General features: G+C 39.7%; 2 protein-coding genes across 6 annotated transcripts; both read right to left on the bottom strand.

Annotated features, from left to right (window-relative positions):
* Positions 1 to 640: 640 nt before the first annotated feature.
* On the bottom strand, positions 641 to 9,431 carry LOC135636296 (WPP domain-interacting protein 1-like). 2 transcript variants are annotated; one of them, XM_065147950.1, is made up of 3 exons: positions 9,309 to 9,431; positions 7,921 to 9,130; positions 641 to 1,562 (listed from the first exon to the last, which is right to left on the bottom strand). In XM_065147950.1, the coding sequence occupies exons 2-3, from the start codon at positions 9,098 to 9,100 to the stop codon at positions 898 to 900; spliced, it is 1,845 nt and encodes a 614-aa protein (XP_065004022.1). In that variant the 5' UTR covers positions 9,101 to 9,130; positions 9,309 to 9,431; the 3' UTR covers positions 641 to 897. The 2 variants fall into 2 exon arrangements, with proteins under 2 accessions (XP_065004022.1, XP_065004023.1); XM_065147951.1 differs by having other exon boundaries at positions 9,216 to 9,350.
* Positions 9,432 to 11,819: 2,388 nt separating this feature from the next.
* LOC135636740 (uncharacterized) lies at positions 11,820 to 18,877 on the bottom strand. Of its 4 annotated transcripts, none has more exons than XM_065148729.1 (4): positions 18,544 to 18,877; positions 17,195 to 17,551; positions 15,437 to 16,574; positions 11,820 to 14,825 (listed from the first exon to the last, which is right to left on the bottom strand). In XM_065148729.1, the coding sequence occupies exons 2-4, from the start codon at positions 17,338 to 17,340 to the stop codon at positions 12,141 to 12,143; spliced, it is 3,969 nt and encodes a 1,322-aa protein (XP_065004801.1). In that variant the 5' UTR covers positions 17,341 to 17,551; positions 18,544 to 18,877; the 3' UTR covers positions 11,820 to 12,140. The 4 variants fall into 4 exon arrangements, with proteins under 4 accessions (XP_065004801.1, XP_065004802.1, XP_065004800.1 ...); XM_065148730.1 differs by having other exon boundaries at positions 18,736 to 18,863; XM_065148728.1 differs by having other exon boundaries at positions 17,195 to 18,877.
* Positions 18,878 to 19,295: the final 418 nt, after the last annotated feature.

The raw sequence follows: 19,295 nt of genomic DNA, 5'->3' as shown, positions 1-19,295 counted from the left end.
AACAAGAACTGAAGAAGCTACTTTGTGTTGTGACTTGATAATTTACCTGAACCTTAATTTTTTACATTGCAGAACAGAAACGATTCTTGCTGGATGCCGCCAACTAATTAATACGTAAGATCATCCATTTCTTTGCTGACGTATTCTTTCAATGAAACCAACCATTGGATTGCCATCTCTTGTTGCTACCATGATTTTTCTTGCAATATTACCATTCTTCAAGCATGACATGCAGTTTAATCAGTGTCCTTAACTCACCTTAGGTTAATGATCGGAAATGTGACGATAATTTTTCTTTGTTTGAAAATTCAAAATCTCAAGCATTGATTTCATAGACCTGACCCACTTTTAATTTCAGTATATTCATGCATCCTTAGCATGATGATTCCACTAGATTCTCAAGTTAATAGCAGACACAGGCTTCCAACTTGATCAACCAGTGAAGCCCCGGGTTTGATTTATCAGAAACCACAGTTACTAGCTCATTAGTATAGTATAGGAGTCATGACAAGACACATGAAAACGACAAGGACATCAGATTACAAGAACCCATGACGATTATAAATGACAATGCAGTTGAGCAAATGCTTTAACTTTTCCAGCCAAAAAAAAAGGGGAAAAACTCGACTCTCAGAACAAATATCATGAACACATCCAACTTTCTCTCACCAGAATATCATACATAAGCTAGACCAGTTAGTCAAGCAAATACAGTGAAAATATGTACTGACAGAATCAAGAACTTGTTAAACAAATATATGACCACTTCCCTAAGCAAAGATACTAACTCCAAGGGTTCAAAAGGATTTGTGAAACAAAAGGCACGTTCGTATTTGCCTAAGAGCATAGTGCACAGAAATATCTCATGTGACACATTAAAAGTAGACTGGGTTGTGATTACGTGGGTGCAACCCCACTTGATGACGGAAATAACTGCATGAGAAACAACCCAAAAGCAATACACAATAGTATGATCTGGACACAAAAACAGAGAGAGTACTTGTACGCTATCCTCTGGAGCTTCAAGACCTCTTCGGCCGCTAACAGATCCTTCTCTAGTTCCTCAGCTCCTCCCCTTGACACGAAAGTCTCATTTTCAGCATTCTCCACTTCACACATCATATTCAGCTGATCCCCGGATGGAGATTTCTGCTCCTCTAAAAGCGCAATGTGATCTTCTTCTAGAACTCTCCAAATTTGTGTAGTTCTCGCCAGGATTGTGTATTTGATTTCTACCTCTATCTTCTTCTCAAGCAGGTTCTCAAGCTCCATCTCCATGTCCCTGCATTTCTCTTGAAAGAACAACAGGTCGGTGCTATCTGATTCCTTGTTTGGCCGCTCTGTCCTGTTGAGGACTGCTTCAAGCTCAAGTATCTTTGTTTCCTTGGCCCTGACAACCGCTAAAGCTTCTCCCAACTTGCACTCTAGATGCTCTATCTTTTCATTCTGTTCAACCAAATTCACTTCAACAGCTGGGGAACTACTGCCTTCTGTTTCTTCATATTGGCCACCATAATCATCAGGTAACACATCTTTCCCAATTTCCCAAAAATTTTGAATCTCTGCAATATTCCATAAAAAATCATTTTTTATTTACATCACAATTTCTGGAAAAAAAAAAACCAATCCAGAAACCATCTTGACCACATGTTGACAGGTAGAAATAATAGACTATACTTGAAAATTAAGGTTTTCTTATGACATGGCTACTCTTAATCATCCTAAACCATTAAGCTCAAGGTCAACGCTTTATGAATTAGAACAACACATATTGCCTAGAGTAGTTTATCCAAATTAAGTGGTTATCAGTTCTTCAGCTCTAGTTCATAATGCAATTGAAAATGGTCAAACAAACATGCTGTTAGATATTATTCATAAGTCACTTTAAAATGACAACCAAGATGACATTGTCATAACTGCAATAAGTTTACTGCTTTATTAATTAAATGCAGCTAGTGATCGCTAAGCTGGTGCTGTGCAGCTTATTGGATATTTCTTCTAAATCAACTACATCTAACTATAGAGAGGGAACTACAAAAAAAAATCAGAATCCAAAACATTTAGGTGATGCCAAGCTTAAAAAGGTTCTAATTCATAACGGCCCATGTGTACATTTCACCAATATGAAAATCCAAGCAAATGAGTTGATGTATCATCATATTCTCCAAACTCCAATGTAATAATATATAGCTGTGTGGATGGATAATATGCTTGAATTTAAATGACAAGCTTAGTTCTAAAAAACAAGCATGCAGAGGATAATTATATGATAAACCCTGTCATATCAACATCAAGATGCAATCTGGGCAAACCATAAACGATTAGCACATCAAATTCAGGCAGAAGTCATAACAACATGAGCAACTAGAATCACATTCTACACTACCATGGGTGCAACTGCAGATCACTCGTAGATGTTTAATTTGAAATTGCACATAATAAAAAAACATTGAAAAGGTCAAATTGCAAAATTATTGATGCAATTGCTTATATTGAACCCAAAGAGAACTAGATATTGATGTAGAACAGGGTAGAGAAATAGAGAGATAGCAAGAGAGGAGTAAAATTAGAGATTATAGAGGAGAGAAAGAGGCTAGAAAAGAGAAGATGCAATTCTTTTTCATTTAAATCTGAAGTGTCTTATCTATTGACAAACTCCACTATTTATAGGGGTTTAGGAATCTTAGTACAATCAATTGAGGTAATGATTTCCAAGAGTACCCTCCCTCCTAGAGAACTTGTATACCTTTTAAAAACCTAAAATGTGACTTCTATGACACCTAAACAACTTTAAAACAACTTATTACAACTGAGAAGAAAAAGGGTGCACTTGATACAAAAGTAGAGTCCCAAGGTTAGCACCTAGAAAGACTAAATGATGCTTCAATTTTTCACACAACTCTTGGAGTTTCTAGGTCAAATAATTAATGACATTTTGCTGATTTATTTCCCTAGAATAAACTCTTTTGAAATCCCTTATAAAGATAAATGAATCTTCATGTGGAAAAACACTTGACCCCGTAGAGTGATTTGGAAGGTAGTGGTCCAATAAGTTTGGTGCAAAGTCATGAAGTTCCCTCAAAGTAATCCAAGTGACATCGGAAGTTGGACAATCACGCAACTTGACAAGAAAGTATCGGTGACACTAGTAGCAGACAAAACAAGATGGTCACCAAGAATAGTCTCTACACCATCCCTGTGTTGTGGAAGAGTCGATGCTTTGAGAGGATTGTCACATGCAGGAACATGGGTAGAAAGAGGAGGCTCAAAAGTACCATGATATGGAGTTAAATTTTTCATATTGAAAACTGAATTAATATTTAAGTCGACAGGCAAATCGAGCATATATGCATTATATCTCAATTTTTTGATAATAGGAAAAGGATCAATAGCTTGAACACTTAATTTTTTGAATGAGGTTTTGGGGAATCTCTCAAGCCAAATGCGAACCAAGACATAATTCAATTTAAAACTCTTGACTCTTACAATGTGCTTAGTAGCAAATTTATAACTTACATTACTTAGGACAATTTTATGTCGAATCTCAGTATGCAAATCATGGATATGTTGAGTGAATAAGTAGGCTTCATTTGAGGCATGATAGTTAAGTGAGAGGTAAGTGAGAGAGATCCGTCAATTACATGTTGGATTTCCCATATGAGTGGTTGTTCCTGGTTGTTCACTAGGTAATTCCAAAGGTATGACATCTGAAAATTCATTTAATAAGGATTTAACTTTAGGAGTTAGGTCATAAGCAATGCAAGGACTAGGAAATTCTTTAGCAATGATGACCACATAAAATTTGTTGTTTAAGATTTTTACTTCAAAAGACTTACAGTCCAGTAATTAGAGTCCCTTGGTGGTTGGGGCGTGTGGAAGGGATTTGAGAGTTCCTTAATGGTCCTTTTATGATGATTTCATTGGTCGCAAGATGATGTTTTTACCTTAATAGTAAAAGGCATCGGTGTTTTCTCTCCCATGATCGGTAACATCGAGGTCATATAGTCAAGGTTGACCTACAAAAATGTGAGTAACATCCATTGGTAGAACATCACAAATCTCATCCTAGTAATCGCACAATACAATCTCTCGGTCACAAGTAAAGTGGTTTGTCAACCCAAGCTACTTTGAATAGTATCGTATGCGACTCTACTTTAAGGTTTAGTCTCTTGATAGTAGATTTTAAGACTACATTCATAGTGCTACGTTCATCTATAATCAACTTGTAAGTTCTCTCCTCGATTTGTATAAAAGTATAGAATATATTAGAATCACTAGTAGGAGAGAGAATGATGCGGACAATGTTGTCATGGCATATTCAATTTCTAGTTCATTTGTATCACTTGAGTAGGCTTCGGGTTAAACTACTTAGTATATTTCCTCGATTTGATCCTCTAGTTCTTTTTTTAAGGTAAGGGTACGTTGTGAATAACGAGAGGCAATATGCCCTCTATTGTTACAGCAATTACATTGGATTGAAGATGAAATAATTTGAGAATCAATGACCAAACGAGTAGGACAATTCATGGTTGGGCTGGAGTGTTGCTAGCAATGGATACTTTTGGCTTGATAGAGCCACTACTTGGATATATTGGGAAATAGTTATTATTGAAAGATTGAGAAGATGCTCGAGGAGTTGGATAGATTTTGAGGGACTTATCAATCTCATGGGCTCGTTAGGAAGCTTCCATGGATGTCAAACCTTAATAAAAGTTCTATGGTGTCACGGAAACTAAGGGAGGCTTCTCATTGAATGTCAAATATTAACCTATTACCAAACCTTCGAACAGTGATAATTTGGTCCTATTTAATTTTATACTTAAGTAAACGCTCCTTAAATCAGGCCAAATACTTAGCCTTACTAGAATTCAATAGTTTGAGGTTCAATTGTTCAATCATTTGGCCTTTAAGTAGGTTGCCAAATATTTTTCGTCAAGTTTTTGTTTCATGGCTTCCCATTGGGTGACAGAAGGCTCTTGACAGTGTCCAAGACTGCATTGGATATGTTGCCAATACTTTCTATTGGGTCCTACTAGTTCTTTTTTTTTTTGCAAGTCGCACGTATTTAATATCAATCATTTTGTACCACTCAATGTAGTCCTCAATACTATCTAATCAGTCAACAAACACATTAAGTCAAACCTACCATCAAATTGTCAGCAAAATCGAACTTGTTGATCCATTACTCAAGTTTGTGGGTTTCTAGTAGGTTATTGGAATTCATCCTTAAGGTCAAAAGGTTAGTTATTACAAATAACTAACCCAAGGTCAAAAGGTTAGTTATACCTTTTAGAAACCCAAAATGTGACTTCTAAGAGATCTAAACAATTTTAAAATAACTTATTACAAATAAGATGAAAAAAGTGTATTTAATACAAAAGTAGAATCCCAAGGTAAGCACCTCAAAAGATGAAAATAATCTCTCATTTTTCACACAACTTTTAGAGTTTCTAGGCCAAATAATTGATGACTTTTTGCTGATTTCTTTGTCTAGAATAAACTTTTCTGAAATCCTCTATAAAGCTAAATGGTTCTCCATCAGATATACACATGATGAAATTCAATGATACTAACAGAAATTTTAATAGCAATTTATCTAAAAATGTCATAAGAATATGATTTTCAAACAACACTAAGAAAATGCATAAACCTGGAAAATTTGTAAACACCAACAGTACTCATTAGGAATTAGAAGAAGTGTATACCATATCTAAATCCAAACTATAGATGGCACTGTAGGACCTAACATATCATTTGATAAAACATGACTTCAAAATCACCATGGTTGTATTGAGTATACAGGGGATATATGTTACATCATTATGCACATCTCCGGATTAGAATACGATGGATCTACAATGACACCGATGAATGATGTTTAGCCTATGTTGAATGGTGTTTTTTGAATGAAATATGAACAAGGAGGAAATTTAGGGTGGTCATATTCGTCACAGCAATGAATATAGATTCAGAGTAAGATATAGATTGTGTCACCTATGTTCTCACTGTTATTAACTTAAGTCCCTAGGGAGTTCTGAATTTTGATCCCATCAAGTGACTGTCCCAAAAGTTTTAACCTTCAAAATAGTCAGTTTATATTGATATACACTTTTTGTGCCTGACAGATGAATTCTGATTCTTTCTGACATGTTACTATAAAGTTATCAACAGAGGAATATGAGGAACTTAAGAGAATGTTTATATGCCAAAAGGAGTTGCCTTCAAGGTTTCCCTATCCTTCAGAGTTTCACAACATAGGTTAAAATAGACAAAAGCTGGCCTGCAAGCCAATCGTAAAAGGTTTAATGAGGATGAATGAGACTGGACAAGTATACATAAACATGTTGGACATGTTATGCTGTTAGGTTATAAATTTTTTAACTCATTACTATTTGTAATCCTACTTAAACTTCATTACAGTACATGACAGTCAATATCCTCCAATACCTACCGGTCATAATTCCTCTGTGCTTCCATAAGTCTAACATATCTTACATGAATCTCAAGGGAACTCACTCAATAATTTTTTTAATTAATGTGAAAATGGATGATCCAACTAAAATAAATATCAATCACAGTGTTCCATATCTGCATGTAGAGGTACCTAAGAAGCATTTCTTACAAGAAAAAGAGGAAAGTAGGAAATAGAGTTAACCTAATGATGGAGCTTAGCTATGATCAGTTAGCTGAGTGATTCACCCAGCAGCACCAACAGAAAGTTTAACCTAAGAATGGAGCTTATTGATCCGTTAGCACCAACAAAAAGCTTTACCATCACAAACCAGTCATTTAATTGCAGAACTTCACAAATAAAAGAGCGAACAGAAAGAGATAGAGGAAGCACTGGGTAATTATTGAGGTCCCCCAAGACCTTGGCAAACATTGCAGGTAATTATTTTTGTGTTAAATATTTGATCAGAACAATATAGAAAAATGAAGAAAGCCTAGACATGAATCTTAATAGTCTGCAGAGAAAAAACAGCTTTTGGAACTTTTTGTACATAACATCGTAATGAATTTCTTTTTTTGGTAAGTAACAAGGAAGGAAATTTTGGTAATAGTGATTAATTGAAATAACATGTGCCAAGAATCAAAATGAAGCAAAATGGAGAAACAAAGAAAAGAACAGTGTACTCTTAAAATTATGTTTAGTAACAATTGACTTTATTGTCCAAATATTTAACAAGTTATGTGACTGGAAGCAAATTTGTTACTAGACAAAAAATACTGTAATCATCCAAGATAAAACATGGATCCTATCCTTCCATAAGCGCATTACCATACGTCATTCAGGGATATCAAATTTTTTTCTTGTTCATTCCTGCAAAGTCTTATTTGGTCATCTAATCACCTGACAGTAGCAATCGGAATTTCCATTGTTGCTGCATCTACAAATCATATGGACATTTTCAAATCACCTTAATCAATTTCCCCTAGTTTATCAACAAGTGATACAAGTACCTAGATGTTCTTGGCTCTATTTTCTCTAGTAATGCCCACGATGACATCCTAGTCATTATAGATAAGCACAACATTTGAAAACCACCAATAGAACCAATCCTGCTGCCTTTTTTCTCAAGTTTTTGCCAATTGTCAATTTATGGCTACAGCTGCTAAGTGCAAAAAGAGGATGGAAAAAAAAAGCTCTCTATCTTTTTAATTTGGCTAACCCAAGTTTGTTGATTAAACAAAAAACTAATATAGTACAATAATAAGATGATGATAACAAAACAAGCTCTATATCTTTATAACAAGGCTAAGCCAATCGTGTTGATCCAACAAAGACTACACACCTTTTCTAGAACATTAAATGTTAAAACCTAAAAAATTACACTTAACGCATTAGAACGAAGGTGAAAAGAAAAAGGAACTGCACAGATCTTGTTATGGGAAAATGAAAATGAGACGAAAAATGCCTACCATTTTCTAGTGCTTCTTTTATTGCTTGGAGAGAATCAATTGACTCTAGAAAGGGATCAAGATCCGACAGTGGCTGACTTTTAGACTTATTCTCACCCCCTGAATACTCGCCATCCAAATCATCCCTCAGTACGTCTCCAATGCCCCCATTCTCTTTGAAGAAACCTGATCTGACTTCTACACTTGGCTGAGCATCATCACTCTGTTCACCGCAATAGTTCACAGATTTCTCACTCTGCTTCCCATTACTAGCCATGCTATTCGTACAAAAAACAGCCACATTTGAACTCTGCAAGTCAGAATAGGAGTTCTCCATCTCGATCTTAACTTGGTTTTCTGTAATTTTCTTAACATCGGCTCTAACTCCTTTTGCCCGCTGACCTCTTTGTTGTACAACATGCCCTGGTACTCTTCCAATAACATTTCGTGCCCTACTTCTGTCCCTCCCAAAACCAACCGTTTCATGCCGCAGCCTTAGAGCACTCGCAGCTGTCGATGACTTACTACCATGATCATCACTGCTCTCAGATTCTATGCCGATATTGAAACCAGTAGCAGTGACTAATAAACCAAGCTCTGGATCTAATGTAGTGGGGGCAACTACAAAGGGAGGCCCTCCAATGTTCATGGACACCGATGAAGCAACTGAACCTTCACCCTCAACCTCGTCCTCGCCATCACTCTTGTGCTTGTTGTCTTCATGAGCTTTTGATGGCTCCGCAAGTGAAAGTCTGCGCTTCAGAATCTGAGCTGTATCAGCACAGCCTGTTATATCTTTATTCAAATCTCTCCTAATTCTCCTCCACTTCTTCAATCCAAAACCTTTTGAAGGTGCCAACTTCGATGCCACCACCTCCGCCGCTGCACTCGAAGGAGATCCAATCGAATTGGAAGGTGACTCGGCCAAAAACTCTCCTCCAACGGGATCCCTATTAACCTTCACAGCCCCAGGAGAGGAAGCCACTGCTTCGCCAGGAGAAACATTACCCCTCTCCTCCCAAATTTGATCTGCACCTCCTGTCCCAATCGGAGAATCGATCCCAGAAGGCTCTTCACCGCCCAGTTCACCGCCAAACTCCGCGTTAATTTCACTCAAAGGAGCCATCTTTACAGTGGTTTCACTTCTGTTTTCCCCTCCCAGCTCTTCCAACCTCGATTTGGAGCTCTCCTCCGAATTCATTCCCAAAGCTACTGCAAAACCCTAGATCACCTACAGTTACACGGATGATGACCAAGTATTAGGGAGAATTACAACAAACCGCCGGAAACTTCGACAAAGATCGCGATTTCCTTACAAGGGAAACGAAGCGAAGAGAAGGAGCGATTCAATCGAAATCCAAATGAAACTTCGACCAGGGAAAATCTCGGATTTCGAAGAAAAAACAAACCTCTAGCGCGGTTCCTTGGTCGGAAATCAAACACAAGGGGCTCCGAAGGGGGCAAAAGGATGCCCCCCGAATCTGTGAACTCCAAAGACGGGAAGGGAGGAACGGAAGAGGGTGATGTTATTTTCTTATACGGATTTATTACGTGGGAGGATGTCGGTGGACAGATAGATAACTGGGCCCACACACGTGGCCGTGCTTCGCAGAAGACACCAGGCGCGGAACACCTGTCGTGCCGTAACCACCAATACAACACCTCTTTCCATTGGTCGACGTCCGCGTACCGCTTGGATCTTCCTGTTTGGTGCTCCCACCCACGCAGAGGATTTCACGAGGCATTCCATCGGCAAAAGTGGCAGGCCCCGCCCCGTCTGCGAAATAATTTCACATGGCAATGCAAAGTCTAAACAACGAAAACTATTTTAACTTGCAGTTTCAGGTTGACTTCACGTAGTCGGATGAGATATTATGAGCCATAGCGAATGCATAATTCAATTTTTGTCCTTAAACTATAACTACAAATGTCAGGTTAAATGACTTGAGACTTTTTCTGTGAGGGGTAACTACTGCAGGAAATTACCTGATATTTCAGCTTAATCAATCAAAAATATCTTTCATCTCATCTCTTCGTTGGATGTCTTCTATTTGAATATATACAGTCTGCTCTCTACCGATATATTGGACTTCAAGAAAGGCTCCATTTGTAGTTAGCACCCCCTGTTAGGGGTAGTGCAAAATAGCAAAGTAGTAGTGGTTGTAATGTCTTGGCGTGCGTGGAACATTTGCTTGTAGTATTACGAAGCAAGTGAACTCAAATATGGAAAATAGCTTTTAAAGACTCGGTATATGGGAAATTTGCTCTTCTAATACTTTCACAAGGAGCAGACAGACAGCTCTCTCTCTCTCTCTCTCTCTTACTTGGATGGAAGTTTAACCAACACCACTCTCCACTCGAAGTTTAAGCTGCATCCACATCTCGTAGCAATTAAAAGCATTGTATTACAACCACCACGCGAGCTAGTTGGGTTTCTTTAACCCTTAACCCTTTTGGCCGCCTTGTCAAGGATGGATGACAAGTTCATGAAGTACCTGAGGCTGGAGATGAAGACTGGGTGGGTCGAGGGGGGGTGGACCATGCTGGGTTACCTTGTTCAGGGCATGGTCACTGGAGTTGGGCCATACCATAACTTCTCGGATCAATCGATTGGTTGACCCTGTGCACAACAATGGCTTCACCAATCTCAAGTTCCAGTGAGTGTAGCTCTTGTTCCGAGGAGGTCATGATCTCCTTAATCCATCTCCGTGGCATGCTTTGCCACCACTCAATGGTAATGGAAAGATTGATCTGTACTTTTTCGGCAATCAGCAAGCAACGTTCCGTAGTCTAAGACACTTTTCACGGAAAAAGCTTCCTGGTCTGGGAAACCAGGAAACTTCTTTGAATGGTGTCCATCGAAGAGCTCATCGAAAACATGAGGTAACGATGATGATTACTTCCTTTATCTTCTTTCTCTTCTCCTATTGTGTGTGTGATTAGAGAATTCAAATAGGGCGGGGAAGACGACGAGCCGGGGCGAGGCGTGGGAAGCACAGGTACGGCCGCGTGTCACCTGTTCCTACGTGGTGGGAATTCCTTGGACCGCGCGATGTGGCCCCCGCCACTCTATTGATGAGCCCTGTCTCTCATTCTCCATGCATTGCACACACATCGAGGCCCACGCCTCCCCATGATAACGCCAAACTCCACCACGTTAATTGCTAGAATACACTGCCAGCAGCAAGGCGAAGCAGAAGAAAGAAGAGGCGATGGCCGTATGCCCGCTTCAAATTGCCAGCCAATGGCTGACAGCTTTTACGTGTCTTGTACGGTGTTACAACGCTAATTCAGCATCAGCAGCATAAAAGGGCCTTCGTGGTGTCAGTTTGCCACCAAACGAAGTAGGAATTTTTACTTCTCTTGGCTACTGTTTTCATCTCTCTCTCTCTCTCGTGCCCTCTGTTACAGTTCATGCAAAAAGACTTGATCTTGCTTGTCCAACGGCTATATTTCATGTGGCAGGCAGTGGAATCTATGGAAGCTTTCATGAGCTGCTCTCGTGTTGTCCTCCTGACTGTCAGATTTCTCGGAATCATCTTTGGATTCATAAGCACACGCAATGGATCACTGGCTTGAAGAATCATGCATTAATGTGTAAAGAATGCAGGAATAAGGATCTATTGATGCTCGTATAGGGGTGGTTTCGGTTGCATCAACTTCTAGTTGAACCGACAGTGCACGAATCAACAAGCAATTAAGCCGTAGAAAACAAGTAAGATTTGCTAATCGGGGGAAATGGAACAAGAAATTATTCACAAAATTCCTACAAGGTTTAATTATATCCAAAGCCATTTTGAGACGATAAACAAATCAACCTGCGGAACCCATAAAATGTTTAATTCAACTTTCATTATCAGCATCAAGTAAAATTAGAGGCATTGACCAAAGACAATTCTAAAAAAGACTTATTGCCATAGTTGATGGGAAGATTCAAATGCATGGATTATTCAGAGTTCTACATGCACTTGGAAGAGAGAAAAGATCTCTGTTGCAGCCAACAAGGCCTTTGAAACATCCATATTTTGATACACAACACTTCAAAATTTCAAGAGTACTAAGATTCTAGTTAATTTCAGTCTTTTTCTTCAGGTGGATGCTTCATGACTGTTTAAAAGGCCTGTACATTGAAAAGTCTAACCAAGGTAACCCAACTGTAAAACAACAAGTTTTGGTGGCTACATCGCTGCAAGAGAAACCCGAGAAGAGATTTGTTCTACGAGCACTTTGTACAGGGAGGATCAGCGAAGGGTCTGCGAGTAATACAATGATGGGTGTGTGCGAGCAGCCGCAGGAGAGTGGAACACAAAGCGGCTAGGCAGTAGAGGACCACGTCCTTCTGAAGTGCTTCCTCTTCTCATCAAACTAGTATTGACCCCAGTGAATGGGTTTGGTAACAATGGTCTCAGGCCACCAGGAATGTCCCTTATGTGGTTCTGTGAAGAAAAGCAGGTAAATGGTCTCTGAGACGAAGGATTCAAACCTGAGGCAGCAAAAGGCAAAGTGCTTGTCGGACTGCTTAAAGTTGGTTCCTTATCAGTCTCGGGAAAGTCGCTGATCACAATCAGTTCATTCATCATATAAGGAGATGGAGAGGATTTGGCCCTCTTATATGCATTCTTTTGCTGAATCTGCTGATCAGGCCTTGGCACAAAAAAAGCATGCTGGGGAGTGACTGAATAACCAGCCATCGGTGTGCTAGGCAGGCATATGGGAAATTTGTGCTCATCCATTGAGACAGCCGAGTCAAGGACAGGAGAACCGCCGAAGATGTGGTGATGGTGTCGAAAATTCTCCTGCTTCAGAAGGCTGTTGGTTGAGCCAAATCCAGGAGGAGACAGGAAATTTACATGTGATGGGTAATCCAAAACTCTACTTTGGGGTTGCACAAGCTCTTCATCTTTCACCACCATCAAATTCTTACCCATCAACCTAAGGAACGGACTGGAAATTGACTGGTTATGTGGCTGAGATGATGGGGTAGCAACACTGGAAGTTGGAACCTTGGCTGAAGAATCTGATGAACGCTTAACGAAAGTAGGTTGCCTATCTGGTTGCAAGCTGGAGCTGGCCATAGTATTAGTTCTCTGATTCTTGTACGAACTAAAAGAAGAAGAGACTATTGGCCTGGCAAACAAGTTGGACAGCTGCTTTCCCTTGGTTGTCCTGTGGGCAGCATTTGATCTTAATAATTGAGACTCTCTTGAGAGGCTCTCCCTACATGAGCAACAGAATAACTTATTCTCCAGTGAGTGGTTAGGCTCTTTTGCTGGCAGATTTTCCTTCACTTCGTGATCTCTGCCCTCAGCATTTCTTTCTGCAGCTGCTACTGTGTCTTCAGTAATTGGTACTATCAAATCCGACTTGTCTTGAGAATTAATAGCAATTGCTAATGGTTCAGCCTCTGAATCTGTGTATTTGGAGTCCTCTGAAGAGGGGAGGGAGAGAGTTGAGGCAGTTGACACAGGTGATCCACATGGTTCGTCTTCACTAGCCAAATTTGTAGCATCATTTGTAGTTGTTATAACTGAGGTTATTGATGTCCCCTTTTGGGGCATTTGAGGCCCCACATCCTCATGACTAGTCAAGCAGCCACTAGACTCTTGGATGGACATGGTATCAGCCGTACACTCTGTGAGCTCGATAACACAAGAGCCTTTTTCCCCTCTGACTGCCATTTCATCTGTTATTTGGCTATTAAGGCCATCAATATCTTCGCTGGGCAAGCTACCACAGTTCACCTCTTGCTTCTCGGATCCTTCCACTAATTGTTCTTTGTGGGCCTTGCTTTTAGATATAGGTTGAACTTGTTCAGCCGATGGCGAAAGCTCTGATCTGGCACCAAATGTTGCTTGCAGGTTTTCTGAACTCACAATACCATTATGGGAAGGATTGGCAGTAGCCATTTCCATTGAAGATTTACTGGCACAATTTCCAGAGCCAAAGACCTCTAGTTGCATGTTCAAGTTTTCAGAATCAGGATCGTGGTTTTCAGTTTCAAGGCGCAACCTCTTCAAAGCACTGTGTTTCTGCTTTTCCATTATGTTTCTGTCATCTCTTTTCTCAGGTCTTAGGACATCGTTCATGTTTGGAGATGCATCATTCATCATCTCTCCTGCTGCAAATATTGCAACATTCTTCTTCGAGCAACCAAATTTATGGGATCCTAGTGAATTACTTGTTCTTGAAATATCAACACCAGGTCCATGCAGTCCTCTGCGGATAGCTGTCCGAAATTCTACTCCACTCTTGGAAATGGATCTATGCTTACGGAAAGTTTTAAAGGAAAAGGATTTCTCACTTAGATCACCTTTCCCTGATTCCAAGTTGATGGATGGTCTTTTAACTGAGTCATCCTGTTGCCAAGTTAAATTGATTTGGTCCTCTATTGAGGAATGAGAGATCTTGGAAGAAAGTTTTGTCCTCTGAGAAAGCTTATCAGATTCCTGCTGGATATCCAGGTCAATCTCCTTTGTTTTGATCCTAGGAGTCACAGAACTCCCAGATGATTTTAATATTCTCAATAGGAGACCATGTTTCACAGTACTTTTTGATGACCATTTGCAACTGGAGATAGGAAGCTTTTCAGAGTTTTCAAAGCCATTGACCATGGAGGGGATCATCTTTGGAGAGCTGACAAAGTCTTCAGATAACCTAGAAAACTTCAATTGATCACTTATAGCAACAGAAGACTTACCAGGATCCAGATGGCTACTCTTGGCAAGCCTGCTTCTGGTGACATTATTATCTGACACACAATGAACATTCTTTCTGAGAGGCTTTTTCAGGATATCGGATTGTCTAGAACACATCCACTGCCTTGAAGAAGCAGATCCACTGCCCTTGGGGAAGTTTTCTGGGTTTATTGATTCTTCATTCTCATAACAAGTATCCATAGGACAATCTCCTTCATGTGCAGTTTTCATCTGATTTAGCAAATATATGAGTCATGCTATCAAATTCCAAAATGATCAATGCTGGTGAGAATTAAACTAATTTAAAATAAGTTGGCATGCAAAATTCAGCAATCAAATAGACAGTTGGGGAGGAAGTTGTGAAGTTGGACACATAAAGTAAAGGCTAGAAAGCATCAAGTTTAACAAACTTAAAGACTTACTACAAGCCAAAGATCATAACTGAGAAAGCCTGAGCAAGAGAAAATCAAGGATAGAAATAGTCACAAATTCGAACTTCCAACATCAAAGAAATTGAGGAAAGGAATCAAAAGAATTGCTGATTAGACCATAGAAGTAGTAGTCTGAATCTTTCTTTAGAATTCACTACAAGGTTGTTTCAGATATCTGAAGTACATATACAATTTAAACATGTGGCAAGGTAACTACAAAAAAAATGATGCTAGTGGCTTTATTCTCATTAGCATATTATTGAAAATACCAAAAACCTGGTTCCAAAAGAGCATGAACTTACTGAATCATTGAAATTTTCATATTTTGTGTTTAGATGATCTCAGGTAACAAAGGTTGTGGGTACAAGTACGCATATGTAGCCATAGATTTCTTGATGAAAAATGAAGTACCTGTGCTTTCAACAGCAAATATGAGCTCAGTTTCTTTCTCTGTGCCTTCACTTTCATCTTCTTCGAGTACTTTGTCGTCAAGTGCTTCTTCTTTCGGATGAAATTTTTTTTGGTTGTCTCAATTACTTCTGCATGCTTCAAAAACTTCAGTTCTTTCTTCAACTCTGGTGTATCATTGAGCTTGGATAAAATTCTGAGTTTTATGCCATTTGAATCAACATATACTGCTCCTTCATTTACGCTGTCTCTAGAATCTGTTGGTAACTTTGGTTTCTTTGCTTCCACATCAACTCCAACAGTTGCTGCTGTGGTAAATGCCAATTCGATGGCCCAGTTTGTGCCATTCCTCCTATCAAGATCTTCAAGAGTGCAGTGAGGAGCAGTAGCATAAATATCCACCATCAGTCTCTTCTTTCTCGGTTTCACTTTTGGTTTTAAGAGTTTGTTTGAAACCCAGTTGTTGTTGGACACCATTGAGAGGCACTGATCTATATGAGCATTCAAAGTTGTGTTCGAAGTGGAAGAAAATGTTTTACAAACTGGACAAACCTTTGAAGCCATATGATCTGAAACTGTGCTAGAGTTAGATATTATGTCCTCTGCCTGACAGCTCCTAGATATGACACCTAATTTGACTATCAACTTGCATTTCTTTTCTAATGATTCATGTGAGCTTTGAAGGCATTTAGTATGTTCAAAAACATCTATTTCTGAAGGTGCTTTAGATAACGAGGAGGAAGGTCCACCAGTTTCACTGGAAGTTCTTTCGACTTGCTCATGGTTTCTTATCCAGCCAGTTTCGGCATCACAATGAGCCAGTTCATCTTTACAGATTCTCTGACAACTTAACGCCTTCCTATCAGGAGATGGTTTCTCTAATGATGAACACGATTGCTGTCTGACAATAGCAGCCTCCACTGGAGGATCAGCATGCGTTAGTATCTGTTCAATTTCTGAGCATATAACAGGTTGTACAGATTCCGATCCCTTTCTGCTACACTGGACTCTCACCAAACTTGGAGTTTCGAAAGGTGGCAAAAGATCTTTGACACCGTGCTTCAGGAAAAGCTGCAAGAAATGTGGCGTAAATGGCCAACTTGACTCGAGGCCTTTGCTCCTTGTTGCAAAAGCATAATCTCTGAAATCCAAGAAAAAGATCCGTCAGAATGAACATCCACTATATTTGTTACCGAGGCATAAATTCTATGGACGTAAGATCCTCAAATGCAGCTCCCTACTTCCAGTATATGCAATCGAGGAGGTCAGCTTTTCATGACAAAATTCTACCAAGAACTAGTTCAAATTGTACACTTATTAATTACCAAAACTAGATACAAATTGATACCACAAATCAAGAACTAGACAAATATTCCACAAAGCCATGACCCTCGAGATCTGTCACCATTGACAAAAAGGACAACTTATTTTAACAGGTGATATGAATGATTAAACTCACATAAGTAAAATCGTATAAAAATAGATAAAAAAAACATAAAAATTCCAAAAAAGTACAATGAAGCCTTTCTTTGCTTTAGAAACTCGAGGGTCTCAGAAGAATATCAACATAAGGATCCTGGCAAGCCCGCTCTTAGATCCATCAAAGGTTGGCCCATATTCTACAGATTTGTAAGTGAAGAAGGAAAATCTTAAGCAAAAGGTCCTACAGAAGTCAACCCACCAATCTGATTGATATAAGCAAAACCAATCCTTGAAAGCAGTATAATAACAACACAAGGCATGATTTTGGGAAACTGTTACCTTATAGAGAAATTAGGAGTTGGTGTCTCTTCGAGGATGGGATTTCTCTCTTGAAAGGGAAGCTTTTCAGAAGCACACTCACCTGTTCCCGGTGCTGGAAGCTTGGAGGAACATGAAGGGTGTGGTGTGCTTTTAGTGGATAACATCTGAGGAAGCGTTGTCCAGTTTTCCTCCTAAATCTTCCAACAGGAGTAGCAGCCCAAGAGCACTACTGCTACTGTGCCTTCTCTTATCCTTAGCCTCCAGCATAACAAAGGACTTGAGCTCCCTAAAAACCCCTCAAAAGAAGGAGAGCGGTAAGATCCAGCAAAGGACAAACACCACCACCCTTCTCCCTCTCTTGAACTGACTTGATGCCTGCAAGATTGCACAAAGCAAGGAAGAAAAACTAAACTTGGCAAAAGTGAAGGCAGCTACCAGAGAAGAAATAGCACACTTTTTACAAGGTGGAGGCTTCTAAAACATTATTTCATGTATACTTGATACTGGATTCGTGTGGGTCTAAGCCAAGAAGATGAGATCAGTCTCCTTGGAAACAAAAGACACTCGAAGTATGAAAATTTATGTGGCTGGAAGACTTCCAGAGCTGTCATTTTATGTGACCGAAGGAGCAGCCACACCCGTAAAAACATTTCAGGAAGCCAAAATCAGTTTACTGAAAGATTAGTAGGAAGAGTTCGAGGAGGAAGAAGAAGACCTTGGCAGAAGCCCTGCGCATGAAATGATAACACGAGCCACTAATCAAGGTTTGAGAACCAAACCAACGAGGAGAATCAAAAGCATAGCCACCCACTAATCGAACCAGATAGAAGAGAAAAAAGGACGGAAAGGTCATGGAGATGAGAATTAACATGATGGATTCCTAGGATGGAACACAACGGAATAAAGTAGCCGAAATTACACACAGTATAAAGGAAGCACGATGAAGAAGCTCATCTCAACCCTCCTGGGCCAAAAAGGACAGGCAAATCTGAAGAAAACCCTCTTCCTAGAGTTTTCTCTTCTTAAAGAGGTACCAGGAACCCCACCCACACACACCCCCAAGAAGATCCAAGCAAAAGGGTTCAAGGATGGCAAGGAGAGAGGGGTGAGACGGGGCAGAACGATTGATCAGATGAAAGATCCAACAAGGACGTGGCTGATGCAAACTGATGCAGGGACCAAAACAAGATCCCAAGGAAAATCCATGAAGAGCAACAACCCAGCAGGAAGTTTCAGAGACTCTAAGATGAAAACAGAAGAACCACATGCAAGAGATAGATGGGAGAAAAAGCCCATGACAGAAAGAAAACAACACACACACACACACACAAAAACAAATCACATAGAAGAAGAAGAAGAAGAAGAACCTGCAGGCGTTACCCAGTCTTTGGATCCAAAAGGAAGTGAAAAAGTCAAGGTAGCTTGAGAAGAGAACTCTAACTCTAAGAGTTGCCTGCTCTAGCAAAGGAGAGGAAGGGGGCGGAAGATGTGATGAGAAAGCAGGGGGGGTGTTGTAGAGATCGTAGGAAATGGAAGATGAGAAAAGACCACCCACTCACACATCTATGGCATCAGGTTCTCCACCAAAAAGCAGACCTGTACATTAACAGCAACTCGAGAGAGAGAGAGAGAGAGAGAGAGAGGGGGTGGTGGGTAAGGGGGCAAAGGGCAAAGAAAATGGAGGAGTTCTCAGAGAGCAGTCCTTTTCCTGTCCAACTCTGTTAAGCTTTTCTACCTCCGCTCTTTCTCCTCCTCCTCCTCCTCCTGCTTTGCTTTTCGCTGATAATATTATTCAAGAATGAACTGGTAATGATGCTAACTCTTGACCCTGCCCTCTTCACTAAATCACATTCACACCCTCCTCTCTTGTAATGATGCTAACTAACTGTTTATTGTTGCCACTGCGTCATCACTTTCACTTGTGGGTAAATTCCCTAATTAACTTACTACGAGATTCTAAAAGTAGTTACTCCTTTTAAAGGCACCTTTTTTTGCTTACTTTTCGCTTGTTTGTTTGTTTGTTTGTTTGTACACATGTTATTTTGTTTTCCAAAGTACCTTTTGTCCTCTCAATATTAACAACACACAAAAAGCATTGAGAGGTTCTGATCTCACCATG

The sequence above is a fragment of the Musa acuminata genome, chromosome BXJ3-4, assembly GCF_036884655.1.
Source record: "Musa acuminata AAA Group cultivar baxijiao chromosome BXJ3-4, Cavendish_Baxijiao_AAA, whole genome shotgun sequence".
Classification (NCBI taxonomy): domain Eukaryota; kingdom Viridiplantae; phylum Streptophyta; class Magnoliopsida; order Zingiberales; family Musaceae; genus Musa; species Musa acuminata.
This window is presented reverse-complemented; position numbering and strand designations above follow the sequence as displayed.